The sequence below is a fragment of the Pan troglodytes genome, chromosome 5 (genome assembly GCF_028858775.2).
Source record: "Pan troglodytes isolate AG18354 chromosome 5, NHGRI_mPanTro3-v2.0_pri, whole genome shotgun sequence".
Taxonomy (NCBI): Eukaryota; Metazoa; Chordata; class Mammalia; order Primates; family Hominidae; genus Pan; species Pan troglodytes.
In genome coordinates, this window is record NC_072403.2 from 101,771,946 (window position 1) to 101,793,196 (window position 21,251).

At 41.9% G+C, this 21,251-nt stretch overlaps 1 protein-coding gene across 8 annotated transcripts in view; it reads right to left on the minus strand.

The window, feature by feature from the left end:
- The window catches only part of MDN1 (midasin AAA ATPase 1), a 188,657-nt gene that overhangs the window by 134,737 nt on the left and 32,669 nt on the right, over window positions 1-21,251 (minus strand). For 5 of the 8 annotated variants that reach the window (XR_001718579.4, XR_010157740.1, XM_054686835.2 and 2 more), the window contains 9 exons: window positions 18,986-19,210; window positions 18,509-18,616; window positions 18,168-18,360; window positions 14,566-14,808; window positions 14,187-14,318; window positions 11,194-11,297; window positions 8,356-8,470; window positions 4,761-4,954; window positions 3,577-3,658 (listed from right to left, as the gene is read on the minus strand). Coding sequence is in view for 4 of the 8 variants with exons in the window: in XM_054686835.2 (XP_054542810.1) it covers window positions 3,577-3,658; window positions 4,761-4,954; window positions 8,356-8,470; window positions 11,194-11,297; window positions 14,187-14,318; window positions 14,566-14,808; window positions 18,168-18,360; window positions 18,509-18,616; window positions 18,986-19,210 (1,396 nt within the window). In the remaining 4 variants the exon portion in view is untranslated. Of the gene's footprint in view, window positions 1-3,576; window positions 3,659-4,760; window positions 4,955-8,355; window positions 8,471-11,193; window positions 11,298-14,186; window positions 14,319-14,565; window positions 14,809-18,167; window positions 18,361-18,508; window positions 18,617-18,985; window positions 19,211-21,251 lie in introns of those variants that run through there. The other 3 variants (XM_063812548.1, XM_063812549.1, XM_063812550.1) reach the window with 3 other exon arrangements.

Below are 21,251 nucleotides of genomic sequence, written 5' to 3' on the forward strand. Positions count from 1 at the left end.
CTTTGCAAATCCTAGCTTCGGGCAAAGAAGAGCAATTAGTGTTGACCATTGGGTACATGGTTCAAGGAGAACTGACTCATATAGTGCTGAGGTAATATCAAAAGACTGCTTTCTAACTGCAAGGGAAACACTAGGTGTGCAATACCTCATGGTCATTATCTTAACCTAGTACTCAATCTTAGCAACTACCAGTGAGCCAACCAGTTATGTCTTCTGATGTGATGAAATATAAAATACCACCAAAAATGGACTGTACCCCAAAAATGTTAAACTTGAATTCATCAAGCATTTTTTGTATTTTCTATTTACAGAAAATATGAGAGATAAAACAATGTGGCCGGGCGCGGTGGCTCACGCCTGTAATCCCAGCACTTTGGGAGGCCGAGGCGGGCGGATCACGAGGTCAGGAAATCGAGACCATCCTGGCTAACACGGTGAAACCCCGTCTCTACTAAAAATACAAAAAATTAGCCGGGCGTGGTAGCGGGCGCCTGTAGTCCCAGCTACTCGGGAGGCTGAGGCAGGAGAATGGCGTGAACCCGGGAGGCGGAGCTTGCAGTGAGCCGAGATCGCGCCACTGCACTCCAGCCTGGGCGACAGAGCGAGACTCCGTCTCAAAAAAAAAAAAAAAAAAAAAAAAAAAACACAATGTAAAGGACACCATGAGTGTGGGACTGAAACCACCTTTGCAAAGATTATGACAGAGCAATCTAACATGGCTGACTCCATCTTACTTCTAAGCCTCATAGGCTGGCCATCTTCACTCATTCCTAGGCATAGGCCAAGCTAACCATAGTAGGAATTTAGTTTATAGTTTAACTTGGAAGCAAGGATGATAATAGTCCCTTCCTAAAACTAACCCCCTCTTTGCTCAGGGACCGAAACCTAATGAAAGACCACAAGATTAGGATTATGGGAAGGGCCTGAATTCTGCTAAAATGTAGGTGTAGTTTCTATAATCCCTTAGTGCTCAGGAGTCATGTGGCCAGAGGTCACAAGACTTGTGACTTCCCCAGCTGCTCCTATAGATAACACCACTATCGTAGAAACTAAAATTGGCCTTTTGAGGTGATTTTCAGATTTTTGCATTCCGGCAACTAACTAACCCCACCTGACTCAGTTACCCCACCCAGAAGTAGACTCAGTATACAAGACCATTTTCCACATCCCTATGAGTTCATCCCCAACCAATCAGCAGGCACCCATTCCCTAGTACCCTGCCCACCAAATTATCCATAAAAACCCTAGCTTCTGAGTTAACAGGGAGATTGATTTGAGTAACAATTCCATTTCCCATATGGCTAGCCTAGTATTCATTAAGCTCTCTTGAAGACTGCTTTGAGTAATAATAAAACTGGTCTCCCATACAGCAGGCTCTGTGTGAATTACTTTATTGCAAATTCCGTCATGATAAATTGTCTCTGTCTAGGCAGTGGGCAAGGTGAACCTGTTGGGCCGTTACAATCTGATCTATATTTTCATCCTTTTTAAAAGTATTTTATATTTTTGTCCTGACAGTTGAAATACTCAGAATACAACACTTAATATACAGTAATATACAGTATTGTCTCAACTAATAAAAAAAAAAAAAAAAGAGAAAACAGGCCCCCAATACTGCAAATTGCTTTCGTCTCAGTGGTAGAGTTAGTAGTTAAGTTTCTTCCATCATCTTTTCTATTGTTTTTTAACAAGAAGAATCTAGTCCTTTTAAAATTAAAATATATTTTAAAGCCATAATTCTAAGTAAAGTCAGATTACAAGACGCAAAAAGACCCAAATAATGGCACCCCTAAAATTCAGTAATAAGCAGGAAAACTTATACCCAGAAATCTAAAGTTACAAACATTAATATTAAAAATACAGGATTTACTATTATAATACAGTTATCCCTACGTATTCCTGGGGGATTGATTCCAGGACCTCTCACGGAAACCAAAATCTGAAGATGCTCAAGTCCCTTATGTAAAATGGCATAGGGTGACTGGGCGCAGTGGCTCACACCTGTAATACCAGCACTTTGGGAGGCTGAGGTGGGTGGATCACGAGGTCAGGAGATTGAGATCATCCTGGCTAACAGGGTGAAACCCCATCTCTACTAAAAATGCAAAAAAAATTAGCTGGGTGTGGTGGTGGGCGCCTGTAGTCCCAGTTACTCGGGAGGCTGAGGCAGGAGAATGGTGGGAACCTGGGAGGTGGAGCTTGCAGTGAGCCGAGATCACGCCACTGCACTCCAGCCTGGGTAATAGAGCGAGACTCTGTCTCAAAAATAAATAAATAAATAAATAAATAAATAAATAAAAAGGCATAGGGCCTGTGTCAGTATGTACAAAAATAAGCCAAAGAAAAAAAAATTTTACAGGTGTAGAATCTGCATATAATCTATGCACACCCTCTTTATTTAAATCTCCAGATTATTTATAATACCTAATATAAATTATAATACCTAATACCTGATATTTCATAAAGGTATTTGGTCTGCATGGAATAAGGGGGGAAAAGAGCTGGACAAAAACAATTTGCCAGTTCTCAAAAGAATATACCCTACTCATTTGAAATGGCTGGTCTCAAATTCAGTAGAAATATATTTTAGAGTAGAAGAGAACAATTCCTCTGGTTACCATAGTATAGTTTAAAAGAGTTACTTCTAAAAGAACATCCAACTCCTTTTGTTCTTATTCCACCTTTACCGCTATGATTTGGTCTTCTGTAATAATATCCACTAGAATGGTTAAGTCCTGTGCACATACATGCTCCCATCATAGACAATAACAATGGACCCCAGATGAATTAGTCAGAAGAGTCCACCACCCTCATTAGAAACCCATCCTGGATTTATGGTGTCTTACAAAGAGGTTCAGTCAACCAACATCAACCAGCCCTACTGAGAAAAGTAGAGGGATCGGATAGTTACAAATTTATCAAACAGACTAAGAAATTATATGTAGGAACAAATATTGCTTTATTATTACCCGAGAGTTTCTTTCATTTTACCTTTAATTTCACTACCTGTTTTACTCTATATCAAACTATACTTCTTCTGAAATTAATAATAATTTGTTTCAAAAACCACAAAACATGTATTACATTCAATTAGCTTTAATGCCACGTTAGTTGAGTTTTAACTAGCTAAGAATAACAAACCAGGCCGGGTGCAGTGGCTCACGCCTGTAATCCCAGCACTCTGGGAGGCTGACGTGGGTGGATCACTTGAGGTCAGGAGATCGAGACCAGCCTGGCCAACATGGTGAAACCTCGTCTCTACTAAAAATACAAAAATTAGCCAGGGGTGGTGGCAGGTGCCTGTAACCCCAGCTACTCGGGAGGCTGAGGCAAGAGAATCGCTTGAACCCAGAAGGTGGAGGCTGCAGTGAGCTGAGATCACACCACTGCACTCCAGCCTTGGGGACAAGAGCGAGAGACTTCGTCTCAAAAAAAAAAAAAAAAACAAAAAAAGAATAACAAACCATACTTGGAAAAAAGAAAAAAGTCTGATGGCAATCAAAAGACAGAAAATAACAACAGAAGTCAACAGCCTTACAGAACCAAGACAAAAAAGACTGGAAAACTATATCTTACCTCTTGAAAAATATTTAATGATGCTGATAAAGATGAACTGTCAAAGCTATGGGCAATCCTATTACACCAATTCAGCAGATCCCTTTAAAAAAAAGAAAGAAAAGAAAAAACAAAGAAAAGACCACAGGCCAAAGACATCAAAGGCATCAGAATTTATTGACCCATTTAAGTCTGGCCATACCTGATAACTTTCTTCTTTCTTCTGACAATGCTTAGATAAAAGGTATTTGGGAAACCAGTAAGGGTTCTCAATCCTTCCCCTCTTTGTATTTGTGTGTAAAATTTAAAAACAAAAAGAGTTCCCAATCTTCACCCATTCCAGGAAGTGACCTACCAACTCATTACTCTGCCATCCATGCCAGACAAGGTACCAGGAAAGGAGGGGAGCAACCAATCAGATCAGAATGAGGAGATGCCATTTCCTTTTTTTTTTTTTTTTTTTGAGACAGAGTCTCACTCTGTTGCCCAGGCTGGAGTGCAGTGCGTGATCTCGGCTCACTGCAACCTCCACCCGGGTTCAGGCAATTCTCTGCCTCAGCCTCCCAAGTAGCTGGAATTACAGGCACCTGCCACCGTGCCTGGCTAATTTTTGTATTTTTTTTTTTTTTTAGTAGAGATGGGGTTTCACCATGTTGGCCAGGATGGTCTCGAACTCCTGATCTCATGATCCACCCACCTCGGCCTCCCAAAGTGCTGGGATTACAGGCGTGAGCCACCGCGCCTAGCCTGAGGAGATGCCCATTTCTAACTCTCACTTCTCAAAGGGGAAGTCAACCACTGAGAACACAGAGCGGCACAGAAGTCATAGATAGCGAAATCCAAGAAGACTTAAATATTTAAGACTCCAAGTGTCAGAAAAGGGCATTCAGTGAAAGAATTATGTTAGGAGCCACTCCCAAGTTTGTCTTTAAAAGTTATTTTTTAAAGTTAAAAACATTACCCTAATCGAGCCTTCCCAGTCATTAATTATAAATCTGAAAAAGGGATCTGACACCATGAAGCAACCTATAATTTCAAAACCTGACTATTTACTTCTAGCTGGTAAGAACTTTGAACCTAGGAGGCGGAGGTTGGAGTGAGCCAAAACTGCACCACTGCACTCCAGCCTGGGTAACAGAGTGGGAATCTGTCTCACAAAAAAAAAAAAAAAAAGAAAGAAAAGAAAAAACTGTTTAGTCCAGTACCTTAGAGATAATTCTCTTCCCTCAAGGGTTGGTCTTTTGTTTTCTCTTCTGGCTTCTGAAACTTCTTCAGGTGCCTGTTCACATCCAACAGAACTATCACTCCAAGAGTGATGTTTCTCTCCAGTAAGTTGGATATAAATGTCAAGCAGGTGATCAACCACTGCCAATAGGCTAGGATATCTGCTCTGAAGAACCTGACAGAGGGGGAAAAAAAAGAAAATTTAACAGCCAGCATGGTAATTTTTGAAAGCACACAAACTACTGCTGAAACTGGTCAGCCAAAAATTGGATTTCTCTATGAAATTTGTTCACTGGGGGACGGTAGCTCACACCTGTAATCCCAACACTCTGAGAAACCAAGGCAGAGGAATTGCTTGAATTCAGGAGTTTGAGATCAACTTGGGCAACATGGTGAAACATCATCTCTACAAAAAATACAAACATGGGCACGGTGGCGTGGGCCTGTAGTCCCAGGTACTCAGCAGGCTGAGCAGGGAGGATCATCTGAGACTGGGAGGTTAAGGCTGCAGTGAGCAGTGATCATGCCTAGGTGACAGAACAAGACCCTGTCTCAAAAAACGTAAATAAATAAAACATAAAAATAAAAATGAAAAGAAATTTGTCAACTTTACCAAAAATAAGAACTTCCCCCTTACTCAATCCTGTTCCCACCCACCTATTTCACTCAATCATGATGATTTTCTTCCTACCCAGATCTCAGTTACCAGCAATCTCACCATCTACAATACAGTTTCAGGGGTAGAAGTCATGTTAAAAGGTTCTCCAAGTAACCAAAATATAAGCAACCAACTCTAAAGAATTTATTCATTAAAGAATTCTTAAATTACTATTGAATTTCAAACACAGCTCTGGTAAGGCCATTATGTAATTTCTCAATGAAAAGCATGTAAAAGGAGCAGGGTACAGTGGATCACACCTGCAATCCCAGCACTTTGGGAAGCTGATGTGGGCAGATTGCCTGAGTCCAAGAGTTTGAGACAAGCATGGGCAACACGGTGAAAACCTGTCTCTACAAAAAATTTGCTGGGCAGGGTGGCACACACCTGTAGTCAGTCCCAGCTACCTGGCAGGCTGAGCTGGGAAGATCACCTAAGCCTGAGAGGTTGAGGCTGCAGTGAGCTGAGCACCACTGCAGTGCACCACTGCACTCTAGCCTGGGTGACAGAGTAAGACCTTTCCTCAAAAAATAAGAAGAAGAAGAAGAAGAAGAAGATATAAAATCAGTTAAGCTGGGCATGGTGGCTCACGCCTGTAATCCCAGCACTTTGGCAGGCTGAGGTGAGTGGATCACAAGGTCAAGAGATCGAGACCAACCTGGCCAACATGGTGAAACCCTGTCTCTACTAAAAATAAAAAAATTAGCTGGGCATGGTGGCATGTTGCGGGAAGTCAGGGACCCCAAATGCAGGGACCAGCTGGAGCCACGGCAGAGGAAAATAAATTGCGAAGATTTCATGGACATGTATCAGTTCCCAAATAATACTTTTATAATTTCTTATGCCTGTCTTTAATCTCTTAATCCTGTTATCTTCATAAGCTGAGGATGTATGTCACCTCAGGACCACTGTGACAACTGTGTTAACTGTACAAATTGATCATAAAACATGTGTGTTTGAACAATATGAAATCAGGGCACCTTGAAAAAGAAAAGAATAACAGCAATTTTTAGGGAACAAGGACAGACAACCATAAGGTCTGACTGCCTGCAGGGTCAGGCAAAAAGAGCCATATTTTTCTTCTTGCAGAGAGAGCCTATAAACAGATGTGCAAGTAGGGAAGATATTGCCAAATTCTTTTCCTAGCAAGGAATATTAATATTAATACCCCGGGAAAGGAATGCATTCCCGGGGGGAGGTCTATAAATGGCCGCTCTGGGAATGCCTGTCTTATGCGGTTAAGATAAGGACCGAGATACACCCTGGTCTCCTGCAGTACCCTCAGGCTTACTAGGGTGGGGAAAAAACTCCGCCCTGGTAAATATGTGGTCAGACCAGTCTGTTGTTTAAGATGTTTATCAAGACAATACATGCACCGCTGAACATAGACCCTTATCAGTAGTTCTGCTTTTGCCCTTTGCCTTGTGATCTTTGTTGGACCCTTATCAGTAGTTCTGCTTTATGCCTTTTGCCTTGTGATCTTTGATAAACCCTTATTAGTAGTTCTGCTTTTTGCCCTTTGAAGCATGTGATCTTTGTACCCACTCCCTGTTCTTACACCCCCTCCCCTTTTGAAACCCTTAAAAAACTTGCTGGTTTGAAGCTCAGGTGGGCATCACGGTCCTACCAATATGTGATGCCACCCCAGACGGCCCAGCTGTAAAATTCCTCTCTTTGTACTCTTTCTCTTTATTTCTCAGCCAGCCAACACTTATGGAAAATAGAAAGAATCTATGTTGTAATATTGGGGGCGGGTTACCCCAATAGTGGCATGCACCAGCTACTCGGGAGGCTGAGGCAGGAGAATCGCTTGAATATGGGAGGCAGAGGTTGCAGCAAGCCAAGATCGTGCCACAGAGTACTGTTCTGGGCGACATAAAAAGACTCCATCTCAAAAAAAAAAAAAAGAAAAGAAAATGTAGGAAAAAATATTTGAAGTTTGTGGCCAGGCACAGTGGCTCACACCTATAATGCCAACACTTTAGGAGGCCAAGGCAGGCAGGTCACCTGAGGTCAGGTGTTTTGAGACCAGCCTGGTCAACATGGTGAAACCCCATCTCTACTAAAAATACAAAAAAAATAGCCAAAAGTGGTGGCGGGCACCTGTAATCCCAGGTACTTGGGAGGCTAAGGCATGAGAATTGCTTGAACCAGGAGGCAGAGATTGCAGTGAGCCAAGATCACGCCACTGCACTCCAGCCTGGGCAACAAGAGCGAAACTGTTTCAAATAAAATAAAATAAAAATAAAAAATTGAAGTTTGTTTGGTGTCACATATTTACCTATATACCTACATCAATAAAGGGAAAAGCATCTCTTCCATGTCTGAATGACCACTGACAAGGCTTTGTCTGCCACTCTCCTAGATAAAGCACTGGGGAAGGGAAATCTTCCAAGTGAGACATAAAAGGGAAGTGGGGCATGAACGGAGTCAAGTGTAATATACTTCTTACTGATCTAGGATAACCACAATACTAGAAACTGAATCAATGTAGAAAACCTATAAAGTGATTTACCTCAATTCTCATTAATGCCTAGATCAAAATGTCCATTAAGTGTGAAAGACATTACTTCAAATCAACTTAGTAAAATGATCCTCTGTAGACAACTGGGAAAATTTTAATATAATCTAAGAATTCAATGATACTGAGGAATTACTGTTCATTTTATTGTGTATAATAATGTTATTGTGGTTATATATGAAAATGCCATTAAATTTTAAGAGATGTATGCTGGGAGTTTGCTTTCAAATATATTAGCACAGAAAAAATAACAGATGACGCAAATACAGTAAAATACTAGCACACAGACTGCAAAATTTAGGTTGATGAGGCTTCTGGTGGTTTATTATACTATTTCCTATTTCACGCGGGAGCCACTGCACCTGGCCAGCATTGATACTTTCTAAGACCCACGTACCTCATTCAGTTCTCTCTTATCCAGGTTATCCAGGTGAATTTTGGTCCAATATTTGTCTAGCAAAGTAGCATGACTGTTTAGCGGTCGATACCAATTTCCTCCACAGCTCAAGAGTCTACGTTTCAAAATAAAAAACACAGTCACACAAAATTCCAAATTTTAATCCTGAATTGTGCCTCTGGATATTACTTGCTGTACACTGTCTCACATAGGAAAAATATTCATAATCCCTTCTGTTTCCAGATACTACACTGTTGGGCTTACAGGGCAGATGACAAATGAAAGGCTGACAGTTAACCCATGTTTGGCTCTTCTCCTAAGTAGTAGTGATAGTGCTTTAACCAAATATTTTCAAATCACTGCAAATAATTCTACAAGGTAAATGTTTTTATTTCAATGACAGGTTCCTCTTCCTTAAGGCATAAATAACTTCAGGAAAGAGAAAGCATAATCCAAGGCTCATAGCATTAACATTAAGTTCACTGCTTGTTACCAGAAGCTACAGTACTTAAAAACCATTAAAAATTTCCAGAAGAGAAAAAAGTAGAGAAGGAATATACATTAAACATACACTCTGGGGAAGGTACATGCTTATGCATAGGCCACTTAGTCCTCACAACTGTCCCGAGAGGAAGATGCCATTCTTTTCTTCTGACATAAATGGAAGAGAAGGAAAGAATGGCCCTTATACACTCAACTGTGACTGAAAATGGCAGAACTGAAAATTGAATTCAAGTTTATCAGATCACAAGTTTGTCTAACATCTTTCCACGATGTCCCAGGTCTTTCTGGGAAGTGTTTGAATCTACCAGGGAAGAACTTCACTATCTCTATAAATAAAATCAAGGTCAGCCAGGCTCAGTGGCTCATGTCGGTCGTTGGGAGGCCAAAGCAGGAAGATCGCTTGAGCCCAGGAGTTCGAGACCAGCCTGGGCAACAAATTGAGGCCTCATCTCTAAAAAAACATAAAATAAGACAGGCGTGGTGGCTCACACCTCCCAGCACTTTGGGAAGCTGAGGCAGGTGGATTGCTTGAGGCCAGAAGTTCGAGACCAGCCTGGGCAACATGGCGAAACCCCATCTCTATTAGAAACACAAAAATTAGACAGGCGTCGTGGCGCGTGCCTGTAGTCCCAGATACCTGGGAGACTGAGGCATGAGAATCGCTTGAACCCGGGAGGCAGAGGTTGCAGTGAGCCAAATCATGCCACTGCACTCCAGCCTGGGTGACAGAGTGAGACTCGGTCTCAAAAAAATTAATTAAATAAAATAAAAAATCAAGGTCTATCAAAACTAACAGTGCCAGGTACAGTGGCTCATGCCTGTCATTCCAACACTTAGGAGGCCACAGTGGGAGGACTGGTCGAGTCCAGGAGTTCAAGACCAGCCTGGGCAATGCAGCAAGATCCCATCTCTAAAATAACAATAAAAATTTGTTTTTAGCCAGGCATGGTGGTGCACGCCTGTAGTCCTAGCTACTCAAGAGGCTGAGGCAGGAGGATCACTTGAGCCCAGGAGTTTGTGGTTAGAGTAAGCTACGATCAAGCCACTGCATTCCAGCCTGGGTACAAAGCAAAACAACTGTCTCTAAAAAATAAATAAATGTTTAAAACAAAAGTAACAGGATTGGGCCGGGCACGGTGGCTCACGCCTGTAATCCCAGCACATCGGGAGGCCAAGGCAGCGGATCATGAGGTCAGGAGATCAAGACCAGCCTGGCCAACATGGTGAAACCCCGTCTCTACTAAAAATACAAAAATTAGCCCATGTGGTGGCAGGTACCTGTAATCCCAGCTACCTGGGAGGCTGAGGTAGGAGAATCGCTTGAACCCAGGAGGTGGAGGTTGCAGTGAGCCAAGATCACACCACTGCACTCCAGCCTGGGTGACAGAATGAGACTCCATCTCAAAAAAAAAAAAAAAAAAAAAAAAAAGTAACAGGGTCAGCTGGGCACAGTGGCATGTGCCTGTAGTCTCAGCTACTTGGGAGGCTGTGCTGGGAAGACTGCTTGAGTACAGAAGTTCAAGACCAGCTTGGGCAACACAGTGAGACCCCATTTCAAGAAAAAAAAAAAAGAGTAATTGGGTCTAGGGAGGTATTCCTTGAATACTATCGGGTTAGCTCCACACTCCATGCAGAAGTCAATGTTAACTGAGGTAAACACTAATATAATCATTAACTATAGAATGATGTTAGTTTCACTCATGGGCATTTAAAGACATTGAAGAAGCTGTGCAGGTATAGACTAGCAGTAAGAAATAAACCACTGCCTTCAGGTAATTTTAAAATGTAGGCAGGAATATATGCTAAGCACGCTCAGTTTTTGTGCCTTTGTTCATGCTTATATCCAATTAATTTTTCAATTGCCTGAAATCTACTTATCATTATCACCATCATGGCTAGCCATTAACTGGGCATTTATTGTGACAGGTCTTTAGTACAAGTCATTTCACTTATTCTTTACAGCCACCATTTGAAGAAGGTATTATTAACCCCATCATAACCAGACAAGGTATACATAGGTACTAAGTACCAGTGTCAGGACTCAAACCCTGGGCTATCTAACAATAACCTCACCTCTGATTATTTTTTAAAACATGAAATAAGGTGAAGTGTTTTAAACTGGTTACTTATTTTTAAGTGGGGGGGGGACCCTCTTATTTTATAAATTATCTTCATTAAAAATAATCAGGAATGAGAAGGTTAGACCTGTTATCACTTCCAACTAACCTTGCTTGAAGTAGACCCAGAGAACTCTATTACAGGACCTCTGGCTCAGCATGCAGACTTACGAGTAAGTGGCTCCAGAGTGAAAACAGAAAGGTTACTAGTACATACCTCCTGGTTGCAAAAAACTGAAATCCAGGTGCCACTTTCAGACAGTCACCTCGGCCAGGAATCAAGAGCTCTCCATTCTCCAAGAGAGGGATCAGCACAGAAACCTAAATCAGATAACAATAACCACACTGATAAAGTAAAGCTATTAAGACAGAAATAATCAAAACAAAACAACCCTCTCTCAAAATGACAGACACACCCTTAAAGGAAACGTCAGCTCTCATAGTCCAAACTGGGGTCAATATGCAGGTGGGAACGTCTGAATCACCTACACTCCAGCACAATTTACACACTCGACATTCACGAGTGCCTCCTGTGGATCACAACCAAGCAAGACACAAGAATACAGACAGGACCAAGGCTTTAGAGCCTAGAGGCTGATGGGAGAGGGCAGGCATGCAAATTCCCACACAGCATAATCAGTGTACCCCAGGAGTATACAAAGTCATATATAAAGATACAGGGGGTTCTGAATCAGAATAGAATGATTTAGAAGCAGGGTAGTGAAGTCTTCCCAGAGGTAGTGACATTTGCTAAACCTTAAAGAAGAATGAGCAGAAATTAACCAGGTTTGGTGAAACAGAAATGGTACATACACTTCAGGCAGAAGTATGCAAGTGCATTTTTAAAAAACTGATAAACCTAAAAGCCATGGCACAAGAATTCTGTTATGTGTAGGGTAGAATGTGCAGTAAGAAGCAGCAGAAAGATGTAAGGCTTAGAGATAAGTAATAAAAGGCCTCCTGTGCTGAGCTAAGGGCTTTGAACTTTTTCATAAGAGTTATCGAGAGGCTTTTAGGCTGAGAAGAAAAGAAATAATTCCATTTTTTATTTTAGAAAATCAACTGTGTAGCAATTTGGAAAGGAGCTAGCCTAGAGGAAAAACGGCCAAAAAGGACACTATTCAGGTAACAAAGGCAAGAGAGATAGGTAGACAAAATAAGCCAGTGCTAAGACAATGGGATAAGAACAGAATAAAGAGGTAAGGAAAAGGCAATAAATGATATGGAGACCAACCGAATGAGAGAAGAGGAAGAGGTGTCTAGGGTTTAGAGTGGTAGCTTGTGGAGGAAAAGGTGTTCCCTTTGTTTTCTTTTGCCCACAGCAAAGTGGTGGGGTTTTTTTGTCTTGAGATGGAGTCTCACTCTGTGGCCCGGGCTGAAGTGCAGTGGTGTAATCTCAGCTTACTGCAACCTCTGCCTCTCGGGTTCAAGCAATCCTCCCACTTCAGCCTCCCGAGTAGCTGGGATAACAAGCATTTGCCACCACGCCCGGTGAGTTTTTTTATTTTTTTTTTTAGTAGAGACAAGGTTTCACCATATTGACCAGGCTGGTCTCAAACTCCTCGTCTTACTAAAAGAAATACAAAAATTTGCTGGGCACGGTGGCGCCTATTGTAATTCCAGCTACTGGGGAGGCTGAGATGGGAGGATTGCTTGAACCCAAGAGGCAGAGGTTGCAGTGAGCCAAGATTGCACCACTGCACTCCAGGCTGGGCGACAAGAGCAAGATTCTGTCTCAAAAAAAAATAAAATTAAATTAAAAAATTTTAAAATAAAAATAAGTAAATCTAATGACTTCCCAAATAACCTGATATCTGAAAAAAACTGCCCAAGAAGAAGGGCAATAAAAAGGAAAAAAACTCAACAAATATTTTTAAAACTAAGATGTGGTTTACATCTTAGTTTTATTTTTAAGTCTCCTTGGTAGGAGTCAGCCTTGGCTCTGGGCTTATTAAGAAAACTGAGTTTCCAGCCCTGTAGAAGTGAACATTAAGACACCAGAACACAGTGATCAAACTGTGAGGCCCTGTCTGGGCCAATATCCCCAGAACATCTTTACCTCATCACACTCTAAAAACATTGATATAACATACACACTTATTTTCAGCTATTCCTTTCCCTTCATCTCTCCCTAAACACACACACACACACACACACACACACTCAGGCATGCACACAGACACACACACACTCTCTCTCTCTCATTCTCTCATATCCAAGACAGAAAAGTCCATATACAGTTAATTTGAGCAGGTTCACCTTAGAAAATTAAAACCGGCCAGGCGCGGTGGCTCACACCTGTAATCCCAGCACTTTGGGAGGCTGAGGCAGGCGGATCACGAGGTCAGGAGTTCGTGACCAGCCTGGCCAACATGGTGAAACCCCGTCTCTACTAAAAATACAAAAATTAGCTGGCCATGGTGGCACATGCCTGTAATCCCAGCTATTCAGGAGGCTGAGGCAGGAGAATTGCTGGAGCCCGGGAGACGGAGGCTGCAGTGAGCCGAGATCGTGCTACTGCACTCCAGCCGGGTCAACAGAGCAAGACTCTGTCTCACAAAAAAAAAAGAAAAAGAAAATTAAAACCAATCTCGGGAAAACTCTGTCCAAAGGAAGAATATTTCATCCTGCAATACATTTTTTGTCACTTTTCAGAATACAAAGGCAACATGGATTGTCTCAATGGTTAATTTCTTACATATAGAAGTGGTCTTTTTACAAACCAAAATACAAATCCAGCATATTTTTCTTAACTAAACAAAGGCAAGCACATTCTTATTACATCATCTCCTCCTTCACCTGTCCTCAGCCCACTCCTCTGTAGCTGCCACCACTAAGAAGCAGGATCTCAAAGTTCTCAATGTACATGTAACATGGCTGAGATGTTCCAAACCAGACCTGTTCTTGGAAAATGTTGATCTCATATTCAATTAAGGGAGGAAAATACTACTATGAAACTGGTCACATATTCAACTACTACAGGAAACAGCACAACCAAAATTTTATAGAAAATCTCTATCAAACAAGAAACCAGTCAAGTAATTCAGGACCGCAAATCAGATCAGGTAAGTAACCATGAAGTACCTGCAACATAGTACGTCTAATCAAATACATTTTTGTTTAAATCATCACCAGAATCACTATTAACAAAATGCTTTTCCAAGACAGGAAAATATATTAAGGGACAATGAATTTCCTGAGATGACATACCACGTCTAAGGGGGCATAGTCAATATCCTCCAGAAGGATCCAGTGGCCCATTGTGGCTGCCTGTGTCAGGGTGCCAGGCTGCCACACAAACTCTCCAGGAACATCTGTGCAGCGATACATCCCCAAAAGCATCTGCAGAAAGAAGATAAAGTAATTACTGAAAAACCATACCTGTAGTGGCAATGCTACATCCTTTGATTAACTGTTAATCTTCTATAGGTAGGTGTAAGTAAGTAGGCACTTGAGGTTTACATAGGTTGGCCCCAACAGTTATAAGCAAGACCAATAACTATTCTTATATTCCCTTAGCAAAAGCAATATTTTAATGCAAATATTTACAAGCATGACAAGCCACCAAAACTTAACATTTCCTTATTACCTTACTGTCTGTCTGATCTCCAAGCTGGACTTTGAGAAGCTGAGGAGGCTTTGTTCTACCTGTCACTGCAGCTAAATATTCCACTAAGGAAGTTTTGCCACATCCTATTGGTCCTTCCAACAACACAGCATTCTGAGAAGCAACCGCCATAGCCAGGGTCTGAAGATTTTTGCAGACAGACTCAACCAGCACATAAGACCTAAGGGCCAGCTCCTGTTCACGTGAAGAACTCCTATTACCACCCTAAAGAGGCAAGACAAAAGCCATGTCAAGAAGAGTTCTTACCCCAAGGAACCGAAGTTAATTTCCACAGTAAGCCTTCTACTAACCTTACACAAACCTCTGTAAGTAAATTAGTAGTACCAAAACTATAATAACAACAGGTATGTCATCTAAAGATCTCATGGGCATTGTGGCCCATGCCCATAGTCTCAGCTACTGCAAGTGCTGAGGTGGCAGTATCATTTCATCCCAGGAGTTCAAGGATAGTAAGCCATGATCACACCACTGCACTCCAGCCTGGGTGACACAGAGACCCCAACTCTAAAAAAATAAATAAATTTTTAAAAATAAAGCAAAGGGCCAGGTGTGGTGGCTCAAGCCTGTAATACCAGCACTTTGTGAAGCCAAGGCAGGTGGATCACCTGAAGTCAGGAGTTCGAGACCAGCCTGGCCAACGTGGTGAAACACCATCTCTACTGAAATTACAAAAACATTAGCTGGACATGGTGGCATATGTCTGTAATCCCAGCTACTCGGGAAGCTAAGGCTGAAGAATCACTTGAACCCAGAAGGCGGAGGTTGCAGTCGGCCAAGATCGTGCCACTGCACTCCAGCTGGGCAACAAGAGTGAAACTCCGCCCCAAAATAAATAAATAAATAAAAATAAAAATAAAGCAAGGATCTGATTTTTTTTTCTTTCCATTTTTATTGGGGGTGAGGGATGGTGGGGGTATTCCATGGGAAGTAGGGAATCAGAATTTGTTGGCAAATGTAAGAAAATCTTCCAAAGTTTAAGTAGCCAAAAAAGCTGATGCACAAAGGTGGGGAAGAGCAAACCTCATCTATTACTGTTGGATTTTTCTTTTATTCCTTTCCCCATATTCTAGGATTTCCCATCTAAGATCACAAATATACACAATACATTTAGAAGACAATCAGAGAAATATGGACACTGAGAGGATATCTTATGTTGTAATTTTTTTTTAGGTATAATAACAATAGCAGGGATTTTTAAAGTTTGCCTCCTTTAGAGATATATACTGAAATATTTTCATATAAAATACTATGATGCCTGGTATTTGCTTCTAAGTAATATAATGTGAGGTAGTCATGCAGAAATATAAATGAAATGTAATTGATAATTATTGAATACCCAGGTCTATCAGGTCCATGGGTATTCACTATACCATTCTTTCTACTTTGGAATATATGCGACATTTTCTGTAACAAAAAGTAAAAAAGAATATTAAAACACACCCAGTAAGTTTAATGAGAAAGAATTTCAGCTTTGTAAGACGAAAACATTCTCAGTCAGATGTGGTGGCTTACACCTGTAATCCCAGCACTTTGGGAGGCTGAGGAGGGAGGATGGCTTGAGGTTAGGAGTTCAAGACTAGGCTGGGCAACATAGTGAGACTCTGTCTCTACAAAAAATGTGAACTAACGTGTAAAGTAAAAAATGTTAACATGGTAAATGTTGTATCAAAACTTTTAATTTTTTTTTTTTTTTTTTGAGACAGAGTCTCACTCTGGAGTGCAGTGGCACGATCTCGGCTCACTGAAAGCTCCGCCTCCTGGGTTCAAGCCATTCTCCTGCCTCAGCCTCCCGAGTAGCTGGGACTACAGGTGCCCGCCACCAAGCCTGGCTAATTTTTTTGTATTTTTAGTAGAGACGGGGTTTCACCATGTTAGCCAGGATGGTCTCGATCTCCTGACCTCGTGATCTGCCCGCCTCGGCCTCCCAAAGTGCTGGGATTACAAGCGTGAGCCACTGCACCTGGCCTTAAATGTGTTTAATAATAACAATGCATCCAATATACATGGGGGAAAAGGGGAATGATTTATAACTTTTAAGGGGTAGTAAGTTCTCAAATATGGCTGGTTCCCTAAAAATACGTGAGGATTAAATGAGAAATTCAGAGCTGGAAGCTCTTGAACTTTCCTCAGGGTTGTCCTCTCATAAATTTAGCAGGCAGGCTGCACCGCAACTCTACCCTGCGCTTCAGCCCCAGGGTCCCCACTGCTAAACAACAGCAGGTCCATTCTAACCAGAATCCTTCCCTATGTTAAAATCCTAATGCCCTAAACATAATCTAGGTTGGGATACTGGTTACAGGATACGTGGGGGGTAAAGAGGGAGGAGGGAAGGGGACGGGTCTTCACAACTAGAAAAAAACACAAAGAGCTTTGGAAGTACTGGGTGTTTGGTGTTATTTATATGAAGTTTATGAATAATCACTGACTACACTTATGACAATGTGCATTTTCCTATATGTATATTACATTTTAATTTTTTTTTTTTTTTTTTACTGCTACTGACCAGAACCCAACTGATGGGTTCAAGAAATGACCCAGAACTTATTCCAAGAAGAAAAGTGGGTGGCCTGGGTGTAGTAGCTCATGCTGAGGCAGGCGGTCACGAGGTCAGGCATTCGAGACCAGGCTGGCCAACATAGTGAAATTCCGTCTCTACTAAAAATACAAAAAATTAGCCAGGCATGGTGGCAGGCACCTGTAATCCCAGCTACTCAGGAGGCTGAGGCAGAAGAATCACTTGAACTTGGGAGGGGGGAGGTTGCAGTGAGCCGAGGTTCTGCCACTGCACTTGCACTACAGCCTGACCATCAGACAAAGTGACAACTGACTGAAGACTGCTATGGAAAAAGAGACTGGCTCCCAATAGTGCCAGACTTATGATCTGCAAGCCTGTTCAAGTATGGTCTCAAGCCGTTCGTGGAAAGAAGCTTGTTGCATTTGGGAGAGAGGAAGTTCACTAGATACTGGACTCTCTACAATGAGATAGTTCTGAAAGAAGAGGCTGCTGGGAGTCATCTCTAGACCTAGGCCTGTCTTTGCCACAGAGCAGTCCAAGGGTCTCCAGCAAGTAATTCTGCCTTTGAATTACATCAACATAGGATCGTAACATGTGCTACAGAACTTCAGAAAGTTTTTGCAGCAAGCAAACAAGAAGATATACGGAACAGCTCCGTGCACGTTAAAGGCATCACACAGGAACCATTAGTTTCTAATTTCATATTAAACAGGGACAGGCTGGGTGCAGTGGCTCACGCCTGTAATCCCAACACTTTGGGAGACTGAGGTGGCATGATCCCTTGAGTCCAGGAGTTCCAGATCAGCACAGACAACATAGTGAGACCCCGTCTCTACAATTTAAAAAATTAACAAAAAATAAAAACAAGAACAGTGGGAATATCAGGGGAAAAGCCCAAGATGAATTTCTTTTTAACTTCCAAAAATGAAGCAGCAATTTAACAAACTAAATTTAGCTCACACCTGGTACATAGAACCCAGCCAAAGACAGAGCACACTCAGTGTTTAGTAGGGGGAAGGGGACACACCCCCTACTGATACCAACATACCAGCTCTCCAGGGGCTGGCAGCTGCCCAGGCAGCACCACACCACAAACAGCTGTCACCCTAGGGGAGAGGTCAGACGAAACAAGATGTCCCTGTAAGTACTGCAGCTCCTTCTGCTTATGCCAAAGGGAGACTTCTGGATTGGCCAAAACCAAGGCCTTCTCCAAGTCCTGCAACTGGGCCTCTTCTAATAACCTGAGAGAAAGGAGAGTCTCGTCAATTACCTTACCACTCAGAAATGCTATCGCAAGACCTGCAGTCACCTCTGGCCTGTCACCCCCAGAAAAGAAAGAAAAAAAAAAAGAAATGCTATAGCAAGACCTCCACGAAGGCTCCTGCTTACCTCAACCTGAAATGGATCAATTCATCACTATTAAACATCTTCTTAAGAAATGATAACTTGTGCTCTTCATTCATACAGGTAACCAAAGCAAGACAATTGGCTGTATACCTAGGGAAAAAGAAAGTATGTAAATTCAGTTTATCTGCAGTTGATAATAAAGAATAAATAAAATCCACTAGCCAACTGAACGCTAGAAAAGGAAATCTCAATTATTACAACACATTTAAGAACAGAAAATACAAATCAGGCACAATGGATTTACTTGATGGAACATGAAAAAGGTGAAACTCCATTCATATCATCTCATTTTCCTCTGCAATGACACATGATTAAAGAAAGGAAGTAAAACCCCAAAAGCCACAAGAACAAAAATAACAAATTTTAAATGGTTTCCTTTCCCTCCTGACACACACAACTCCACACATGCCCTGTACCATCCCCACACTAGAAGTGCAAAAAAGTCTAACAGCTACGCACCAGCGAACCAAGGTGTCATGGCTTCTGAGGAGAGGGACACACACACTCCAGTCCCAGAGCTCCCGGAACACAGACTGCTCCTGCTGCAGAAACTTGAAGGCTGCTTCCATTAGGTCCCGGAGCTTCATCCTCCTACGTCCATAGCGTACTGGATTAGCATCTGAACTCTCTAGGAAAAGTCTTTGAAAGACTGGGGATGTGTCCTTGAAATATCTCAGGGCAAACCTTCAAACACAAAGAATACAGACATCCCCAACTTAACAATGGTTGGACTTAATTTTTCTGCTTTGTAATAGGTTTATCAGAGTATTAAATGCATTTTCAACTTAAGCTATTTTCAAAAAGGAGTATCTATATTTTCATTGATTGGTGGGAATATCATAGAACACAATTCTCTACTCTGACCAAACCACAAAACAGAACTCCCAAGGGTCTGAGAACATAGGGGAATGAATGCTGAATCTACTTAGTCATAAAATTGTATCCTGTTCAATTTCAGGAACCAGGACAATGGCATGAGATAATTCTGACTAAGAGGATACAAAAATCTAAAGTAATTACCTACAAAATCGGGGGGTACTTAATGTAAGTGTTTACAACGGAAAAGGCACCCATTTCCAACAAACATTTATTCAGTTCTATGAGCCAGATACTGTAGTTTAATAACTGGGATTCAACACCAAATAGATACTCTTCTTGAGGAGTTTGCTGTCTAGTAAGGAAGACAGCCACTTTTAGAAACGCTAAGAGACATACACACACAAGTCAACTGAATCTGGGGAGAATCAAGAAGAGATGCTTAAGTTACACCTTAATGAATGAAGAGGACAAGCCTGGGCAACATAGTGAGACCTTGTTCCTACAGAAAAAAAAAAAATTAGCGGGGTATGGTGGAGCCTGAAGCCTATTCAGGAGCCTGAAGCTGGAAGATCATTTGCCAGGTTCAAGGTTACAATGAACTATGAACGTGCCACTGCATTCCAGCCTGGATGACAGAGCAAGACCTTGTCTCAAAATAAGTAAATGAACTGCAAACCCTTCGCTAGATTAAGAAAAAAAAGATTCAAATAAACTAAAATCAGAAATAAAAGACAGGGCTGGGTGTGGTGGCTCACACCCGTAATCCCAGCACTTTCGGAGGCTGAGGCGGGCAGATCACCTGAGGTCAGGAGTTCTAGACAGCTGGACCAATATGGTGAAACCCCATCTCTACTAAAAATACAAAATTAGCCAGGCATGGTGGTGGCGCATGCCTGTAATCCCAGCTATTCGGGACGTCGAGGCGGGAGAATCGCTTGAACCCGGGAAGCGGAGGTTGCAGTGAGCCGAGATCGCACCACTGCTCTCAGGCCTGGGCGACACAGTGAGATTCCGTCTCAAAACAAACAAACAAAAAAGGTGGGGGGGGACATCATATTATACAGCCAATGCCATGGAAATAAAAAATATTATTAAAACTTTGAACATGGCCAGGCACAGTGGCTCACACCTGAAATCCCAGCACTTTGGGAGGCTGAGGTGGGCAGATCACTTTAGGTAAGGAGTTCAAGATCAGCCTGGCCAACATGGTGAAACTCCGTCTCTACTAAAAACACAAAATTAGCCAGGTGTGGTGGTGCATGCCTGTAATCCCAGCTACTCAGGAGGCTGAGGCAGGAGAATCACTTGAGCCCGAGACACGGAGGTTATAGTGAGCCAAGATCGCGCCATTGCACTCCAGCCTGGGCGACAAGAGCAAAACTCTGTCTCAAAAAAAAAAAAAAAAAAAAAAAAAAAAAACACTCTGAACATTATAAAGAAATGGAAAATATGTACAGACCAATAAGTAACTAGTAAGGAGATTTAGTCAGTAATCAAAAACCTCCTACCAAAGAAAAGCCCAGACTGCACTAGAGAAAAGCTAGATGATTACACTAGGGAATTCTACCAAACATTAAAAGAAGAATTAACACTAATCCTAATGAACCTTAATGTAATCAGGTGGAATTTGAGTAGGCTCATCAATGGTAACAAATGCACTACTCTGATGGGAGATGCTGATAATGGTGAGGCTATGGATGTGTGGGTACAGTGTGTATATGGGAAATCTCTGTACCTTCCTCTCAATTTTGCTGTGAGCCTAAAATGGCTCTAAATTAAGTATTAAAAAATAATTAGCACGCATTAGATGTTTGTTTTTAATTTTACAAAAATTTCCGGGCTGGGCGCAGTGGCTCACACCTGTAATCCCAGCACTTTGGGAGGCTGAGGCGGGTGGATCACCTGA